Consider the following 8,746-nt stretch of genomic DNA (forward strand, 5'->3'; position numbering starts at 1 on the left):
CTCTTGCCATATTAAAGAGGCTTGGACAAGGGACACTGGTTTGGTTATCTCTGACGATCTATGGGCTGAAGTGTTAAGTCGGATAAAACTATGCTCTGTTAACGCCCGGCTTCAGTTAATTCAATTTAAGGTTGTCCATAGACTGCACTATTCCAAAACCAAATTGAACAAGATTTTTCCTAACGTTTCCCCCAAATGTGATAAATGTAAACTTGTGGACGGTACTCTTGGGCATCTTTTTTGGTCCTGTTCTACGCTTACAGCCTTTTGGACTAGTATTTTTAGTTTCTATAGCACTGTTTATGATAGGCAACTGTATCCTGACTGTCTTATGGTGATCCTGGGCTGCTCCGGCGACTCCTTGGCACTTCCCTTTGCTGTTCAACAGGCCCTCATGTTTGGTATGGTGATTGCCAAACGTTTGATTCTGGGGGAGTGGAAATCTGCCTCCCCTCCCTGCTTCAAGAGGTGGCTCGAGGAGATGGTCTCCTGTCTATACCTGGAAGAAATTCGGTTCTCTACGTCTGATTCCATGGAGAAGTTCAGGAAGATATGGGGGCCCTTTATAGACCACATTAAGAAGGACAGTCCACGCCCTGGGTCCTGACCACATTGTTTTAACTGCTTTCATTCTGAGCTGTTGCCCATAACTGTTTTTGCATGATTGTTATCAGCTCCTCCTAGCGATCTTTGGATTTGATCTTGTGGATTGGACTCACTAGATTGTGAGTTGTTTGACATGTATACCAGTTGCTTTGTTTGCTTCTCTGCTGTTTTTAATAAGTGCTGGCCTTGTACCCTGTTGTGTGGTTTGTTGCTCTGTTTTTTTTGTTTGTTTGTTTGTTTTTTTTGGTTGTTATTGTCTTTATTGTCTGTGTTCTTCTGTCCCGCTGTTTGTGAATGTGTAAAAAAATTTTGAAACTTGCATAAATAAATACATTAAAAAAAAAGAAAAAAAAAGAAAGAAGAAACGAGTCAGGGATGCATAGCAAGCACAACAAGACACCAGCAGCCCAGACCTTTCACCAACTGAAGACATTTGCAGCACCATAAAACATGACAGAGAAGAGCTGGGACTATGTGAAAGGGTGAAGTGCTGCAGTAAAGTTGCAATGGTCCTATCTTTTATACAGTCTATGGTTCACTCTATTCGATTACCCTTTTCTCATGTTTTTGTTAGTTAGGGAGATAAGACATTGTTATTTGGTTTTATTCTTTTCATAAATAAGTTTTGTACATCCTTTAGATACGGTCCCTTTTGTTTGTTGTTTTGGGGTCCACCCCGAAGCTGTAGTTCGCTCCTTTCCTTTGTTAGAATTCAATCACTGTGAAAAAAAATCACCATCAAAATTGTACTGGTTGTGTGATGTGCTGCTTGGGGTCAGACAGGGGTGGATCACCCTTATATTATGGTCTGGCCACCCTTAGACAGGCCATAACACTAACTAAAATGAAAATTAAAACTAGACTTATAACTGGCTGGCTGGTGTCCTTACCAGTGTCCTTGGGTCTGAACTGTGGGCTCCTCTTTCCAGGTGTTCGTACTGCCTGAGTGGCACCAAGGTGTGCTGTCTTGCCTCTTTTGGGTTTTCTGCATGTTTCTGGCTCAACATGCAAGTATCCACTTCTTGACGTTCGCTGTTGGTTGCAGCCACTTGAGGTTTTTGGGCTCATTTGGGTTCTCAACACTGGGCGACTTTGATGGGAGTGAAAGCATCCTCACAACATAAATCACCACACTACCTGCTTTTGTTTCAGGTTTTTTCTTTATCCTTGTTAACATGTTTGGGTACTGGGTTTACCTGTAATGCATTTTGTGCTCCAAAAGCTGTTATTTTGTGCAGCTGTGCTCCAAAAGCTGTAAGCATGACCTTTCTTATCATTAGATTGTGCCACACCAGCACCTGAGAGAAAAGCTTTGAGTTTGATTTTGTGTTTGTGTTTTGCAGGCACTCAGGAGAATAAGTCATGATGTTTCTTGTGTTTGTCATGTTAGTATCTCAGTGCTTGTCAATCACCAGTCAACAGTGTCACCACTGTGAACAACATCCTGCGACTGTTTGAGCCAAAACCTTCGAGAAGTCCCTGCAGCTGCTTCAAAACTCATCACTGAGCTCGATCTCTCTTTTAACACGCTGGAGACAACAATGAAAGATGACTTTCTTTCATATGCTGCTTTGAGGGCTTTGCTGATGAAGTTCAGCCAAAACAGGAAACATGCAGCAGGAGACAGTAACTTGTTAAAATGTTATAAAAGGTACAATTAAAGATTTTCACCCTACAGGGTTGTCAATGATCCAAGGATAAATGTCTAATTTGGTCAAAAGTTTATAAGCCATTTCTGGAGAGACTGCAGTGGAAATGTTGTCACTTTTGGACTTTGCTACCTGCAGCTAAACATTTGCAGCTAAATCATTTATTTAAAAGCAGAAGCTGCAACTGATCGAGTGAATGTTTGTCTGAAAACTTAAACTGAACTCCAAGCGTACCATTGCTCCAGCTTACCATCTTTACCTGAGTGAATCAGTTTGTTGAACAATCTAAATGATTCAGAAACTTCTGTGACATCAACTTAACTAAGGCTCATTACAAATTTCACAAAACACTGCTGAATACTTTTAATATTTTTTTTATTAGTTATTTTTGTTTTGTTGTTATTTTGATTTTAATAAAACAAAATAACATAAAGAATCAAATTGTTTCTTTGTTTTTTTAAATTTAATTTATTTTACAAATAAATTAATAATAATATTAATAATAATAACAACAAATTAGTGCTGTCAGCGTAAACGTCATTAGTTAAAATGACGTTAACGCTGACAGCACTAATTTGTTGTTCCAGAGAGCAAGCCAAACACTGGTCTAGAAAAGGACGATCTCTAGTAGTGCTGCACTACTAGTAGATTTTGTTTTAACCTCCTAGGACCTGGTGTCCACATATGTGGACATAACATTTATGAGACCAAAATACAAAATTTTGCTCTTCAAAAACCTGATATCCACTTATGAGGGAGGACATTACACTGCCCCTGTTCAATCGAACTTTAAAATGAATGTCCTCATATGTGGATCTCATTTTTTTGAGAAACAAAAAAAAGATAGTCCGAATCTGATGTCTTTGTTTTCACATTCATCAGGTCCCAATCAACCCAAATGGCACAGAGAAATTAAAAATGCATGCCATGAAAGAGTTCAGGTCTTAGGATGTTAAAAATGTCCCTGCTGATGAGACCAGTGAATGTGGGGCGACAGTGGCAAGAAAAAACTCCCTCCTGGAGGAAGAAATCTTGGGAGGACCAGGCTCTCTGGGAGGACCCTCCCTCCTGAGGGCAATACTTACCAGTACTTGTCCTCCAGTGTGCGATGGTGGGCTGGGACGAGTGTTGTTTCTTCTCAGCATGATGATGACCTTCCTTCCATTTCCTGTTTCAGAACTGAGAATGAAGACAAAACTGGTTAACAAGGTAACAGGACATTTAAAAATTCTCTCACTTCAGGATGAGATGCTGTGTCTTCTTACGTTTCTCTTGTAAAACAGCATGTAGGCCGAGTGCTGCTGTTCCTCACAAGCTGCCGATCCGGTTGTGTGGAGCACCTGTGCGTCATTATAGGTGAGCCAGCGATCTGATGTAGAGTGCTGACTCTCCTCAGGATGGACAGAACTACAGATGTAGTGTCCTGAAATCACATTAAGACAAATGAATCCAACTTCTGGAAGTCAGCTGATTCAAGCAAACAGTGATTTTGACTTAGTGCGTCTTAGAACATCAAAAGCTTTTGTGTGTGAGTCCTTCACTGAAAAGTAGAAAGTTTTCATTTTCTGTTTGTAACAAGTCTGTTGTTTTACCTGACTCTGTGCCTCCATAATGATTGATGATGCTGACAAGACTATAACAGCCACCACCCTGAGAAGGAACAAATCCAAAGAGTGTTAGTTTCACAAAGTCTCACATCAGAGCCATAATTAAGCTGATTTGCTGAGGCTACGTCCACACTAATGCGTTTTCGTTTGAAAACACATCGTTTTCTCTCCGCTTTGACCTCCCGTCCACACTGAGATGGCGTTTTCCTCAAGGAAAAACACAGCATCTTGAAAACGCTCTCGAAAACGCACACATTTCAAAACGGAGTTGTCCCGTCGCAGTGTGGACACTCGAAAACGCAGACTTTCTAAAACGATGACGCATTTTAGTCATGTGATGCAGTCATGTGAGCAATTAAACAAAGATAGCCGAGTGCATTATACAGCGGTTGTTTTGATTGCTCTCAACTTTGACAGCCCTAAAAAAGATTAATATCAGTTTGTACATGCTCCGGATAGCTTTTCTTCAAATTCTGTAATCCTCACTCACTTTTGCGCATGCGCAGGACTGGAACGTAAGCGTTTTCGGCCGTTTCAATGCAGACGCACAACTATTTGAAAATGACTGAAAACACTAGTGTGGACACGGAGTTTTCAAATCTATCAGGGCTAGTGTGGACGTAGCCTGAGACGTTCTGCAGTCTGTTTTTACCTGATTGGATGGCACCACCAAGTCCCTCTGCAGCCTGACGGGGTCATCCACCTTCTTAATGTTGTAGGTTTGTGTAAAGCCAAACCTCTTCAGATGCAAGATCAGGACTCTGGCAGAAAAGAAAAAAAAAAAACACAAACAAGGTAGAAAATAAGAAGAATGAGTGTCAAACACAAACAGAAGATGGGAGAAAACGACTGCTCAAGTATTGTCTCGAAAAACTCTGATATTTGATGCGCCACAGTTTGGAAACCTGGTCAGTCGATCAATTCTGATGTGACCTTACTCACCTTGGCAGTGTATCAAAAGACGACTTCAGTTCTGAGGCCGTCCCTCCACAATCACAGCGAAATTCTATTTCTTGTTCCTGAACAACAGCACAGAGAAAACAGGCTTTATGGTAGAAAGAAATCTCAACATATGCACACACACATACGCACAAACACTAACAAAAAAGGTGTGTTAAGATCGCTGACACTACAACTCTATTGGAATTTGTGATCTTACCTTCAAGTATGTCTCTAACATGTTTATAATAGACCCCTCTGGAACAAGGTCAAGAGACAAGCTGGTGAAGTCCTCGTGCTGTGATGATTGGTGACCACAGCTACACATTTCAGGAGTAACGTAGTTAAAGTAAAGATCAGGTAGGTGGAAAAGAGGTATATGAAAATATTGCAACCAGCTCTGCGTTTCTGAAAGACAGGCTTACCTCTTGCATGTCCTCATGTTTTCCATTTTAAAAATGTGATGCTCTTCTACTGGGCAGGTATAACTTTGGCCCAGGAGAGCTGCGTTCCTCTCCAGGTGAGGTGCGAGCCTTTTGACCTCATTGAGGAACAATGTTAGGAATTCATGAGCGTCCTGAAAGAAAAGCAGAGAGATTTAAAACAGTACATCAAAATCAGAAGGTAAAGCAAAAAAACAAAATGTCCAAATAGCTGACGCACTTTCTGTGCACTGCCGGTGTATTCAGGAGCTTGACTGCTGAATGCCTTCTTAAAAGCTCTTAGGTGGTGATCTTTAAGGCCATAATCTGTTGACTCATGACAGTCCCTGACATCAATGAGCCTTCTGTAGAAAGGAAAGGGTAAACAGACATTTCTGCTGTTAGATCTCTTTGTTCTTCAGGTTTTTGAAGAAAGTAGAAGGTTGACGTAGCGCACCTTAAGAGCTGAGCTTCTGGATCTGTGCTCCACAAAACCTCCTGACGCCTGATGTCTCTTATGAACTCCTCAATGTTGAGGAGGCTCTGCAGGCAGGAGTTCATGTAGCAGGTGTTTCCGATGTTTGGAAACCTGACACACACGCACAACGTTTACAGTATCAGTGTAAAAGAATTCATTTTCTCCACTTTGACAAAGTGAGCTTTGGTCTTTGTGCACCACGTGTACTCACCCGAAGCAGTCTATAGTCCCAGTTTGACTTTCTATTATTTCTCCACCGCATGCTACACTGCTCCAAAAAGGTAAAAACACAAACACAAAATTAGGAAAGATGTCAGGATGCTGAGCAGTGTATGTGCATGGATGCATGAGCTTTGAAGTTGAAACATTTTGGAGGACGTCTTTCTCTTACCTGTTAAACACATGCTCCCATCCACTCTCTTGGTCCAGAAGCTCCATAATCCAAGTGTCCCAACTCAGGTCTGCTGGGATCGTTTCCGTGGTGCTTCTTACCTGATATAAATATATAGGACATAGCTGTGTGCCTCATTGCTCTTAATTGCTCTCATTTAACTGTGATGAGTAAATGCTTGATGACAGTGACTCTTTCCATAAAACATACCTTCCCGGATTTAAAAAGAGTCTTCACAGTGTTGCTCTCTGCCTCTGCATCGCTGTCAGTTTGCTGCAGAGGACGAACAAACATAAGTTTATTAAAAAGTACATTTTAAAGAGAATGTGTATTTCATATGTTTTGTGTAAAAGCAAACCGAGGAACAGCAGAAGATGTGTCTCCATTTTCTCTTCTTTTGGCCATTTTCAGGGTTAGCTGGTGTGGCAGCAACAGAAGCATCCGGGATGCTGATGAGGACAAAAGTGTAAATGTTGTGGAAATTTATAAGAAGGAGTACATTTTGCTAATATAGATTGCTAATAAAAGTGAATAACTGTAATGGAATACCAACATGAACAAAATCATGTATTTTATACATTTACACTCTACATTTTCAAACGCTAATCTCTGCATCCATATAAATAATAGACAAGACTAGAAGGAGTAAAAAAGATGTAAATACACAAGGTGGAAGAAAAATGCCAATAAAAGGGAAATAAAAGAGCTCCAACTCAACCACTGCTATAAATATCTCCAGCAGCATTAAAGACTGGCGCATTTCTTTACCTCTGATGAGACGTAGAAGGAATTTCCTTCTCTGCCACGTTTTGTTTGTGTAATTTCTGTTTAGAAACAAGAAAAGCAACATCAGTAATGGCATAAAACAAACATACCAAGTGGGTCTCTCCATGAAAAGTGTCCAGTTAGAGAATTTGGTATTATTTCATATTATTTATCACTTTAGTGAGCTGTCAGCTCATGAAGCAGATATAGGAATATCTTTAAATAAAATAAAAACAATTTATTCATGCCTTAAATTGAGTTTTAAAGTTTGTCCTATGAAATACAAAATCCTTCATTTGGTTCTGATCAAAATTCAGTTTTTACAGAAATCATCCATGAAGCTTCAAAAATGCTTATTCACCATAAAAAATATTTAGAGAAACATCCTGCAAGTCTCTTCGAACTTACCTTTCTGTGAAAAAAAAACGTTTAAACATCTTTGAACTTAATTTGAGGACATGGCTGTGTGCTAAATTGCTCTTAATTCTTCTCATTTAACTGTGATGAGTAAATGCTTGATGACAGTGACTCTTTCCATAAAACATACCTTCCAGAATTTAAAAAGAAACCAGCGACACTTTTTTTGTGTCTTCACAGTGTTGCTCTCTGCCTCTGCATCGCTGTCAGTTTGCTGCAGAGGACGAACAAACATACGTTTATTAAAAAAGTAAAGTCACTTTAAATTAACAAGTGCAATTTAAAGAGAATGTGCATTTCATATGTTTTGTGTAAAAGCAAACCGAGGAACAGCAGAGGTGTCTCCATTTTCTCTTCTTCTTTTGACCATTTTCAGTAACAGGAGCATCCGGGATGCTGATGAGGACAAAAGTGTAAATGTTATTTTTCAAAGTGCAAATTTTTAACAAGGAGTACATGCTGGAGATTGCAGATAAAAATTAATAACTGTAATGGAACAAAATCATGTATTTTGTACATTTACACTCTACATTTTCAAACGCTAATCTCTGAATCAATATAAATTATAGACAAGACTAGAAGGAGTAAAAAAGATGTAAATACACAAGGTGGAAGAAAAATGCCAATAAAAGGGAAATAAAAGAGCTCCAACTCAACCACTGCTATAAATATCTCCAGCAGCATTAAAGACTGGCGCATTTCTTTACCTCTGATGAGACGTAGAAGGAATTTCCTTCTCTGCCACGTTTTGTTTGTGTGATTTCTGTTTAGAAACAAGAAAACCAACATCAGTAATGGCATAAAACAAAGTATATGGTATGAAAATACAAAATCCTTCATTTGGATTCAAAATTCAGTTTTTACAGAAATCATCCAAGAAGCTTCCTTAAAAGTTTCAAAAATGCTTGTTTACCATAAGAAAATATTCATAGAAATGTGCTGCGAGTCTCTTCAAACTTACCTTTCTGTGAAAAAGAAGTTTAAACATCTTTGGACTTGATGTGATCGCAGCCAAAATCTCCTCAGCTTTGCAAAAGTTCAACTGAAAACAAGCAGTCAAAGGTTGTATATTTATAAACTTTCAGCATAGAACGTTCATACCCTGAACAGCAAACATCATCATTATGATGTATGGGGCAAATTTGCATATTTTGGAATGTATGCTCATTTGAACTGTATGGTGCTCGTCTCCAAGCAACTGCTACACAAAACAGGTCAAGTCAAGTGGCTTTTATTGTCATTTTAACCACGTGCAGAGGTGCTGTACAGAGTGAAACGAGACAGCGTTCCTCCGAGACCCTGGTGCTATATATGACATATACGGACAAACCCAGGACTACATAAAGTGCAGTGTGCATAAATTGCAAAAATAAACAAGACAAAACAGTGCAAAACGTGACAGAACAGGACGAAACAGACACAAGACAATGGAAATGTGCAAAATGCTGAGTATTGTGCAAAAGTAACTTGGT

General features: G+C 39.5%; 1 protein-coding gene across 1 annotated transcript; it reads right to left on the bottom strand.

Annotated features, from left to right (window-relative positions):
* Positions 1 to 3,428: 3,428 nt before the first annotated feature.
* LOC146630752 (ubiquitin carboxyl-terminal hydrolase 12-like) lies at positions 3,429 to 8,262 on the bottom strand. Its single transcript, XM_085356604.1, has 18 exons — positions 8,236 to 8,262; positions 7,982 to 8,037; positions 7,598 to 7,670; positions 7,405 to 7,488; positions 6,861 to 6,916; positions 6,451 to 6,541; positions 6,303 to 6,365; positions 6,093 to 6,193; positions 5,913 to 5,969; positions 5,681 to 5,812; positions 5,465 to 5,588; positions 5,227 to 5,378; positions 5,022 to 5,121; positions 4,805 to 4,881; positions 4,515 to 4,623; positions 3,848 to 3,905; positions 3,521 to 3,678; positions 3,429 to 3,434 (listed from the first exon to the last, which is right to left on the bottom strand). The coding sequence occupies exons 1-18, from the start codon at positions 8,260 to 8,262 to the stop codon at positions 3,429 to 3,431; spliced, it is 1,524 nt and encodes a 507-aa protein (XP_085212730.1).
* Positions 8,263 to 8,746: the final 484 nt, after the last annotated feature.

This window comes from Diplotaxodon limnothrissa, linkage group LG6, assembly GCF_057381915.1.
Source record: "Diplotaxodon limnothrissa isolate DT_005_m linkage group LG6, D_limnothrissa_male_GT1.1, whole genome shotgun sequence".
NCBI lineage: Eukaryota > Metazoa > Chordata > Actinopteri > Cichliformes > Cichlidae > Diplotaxodon > Diplotaxodon limnothrissa.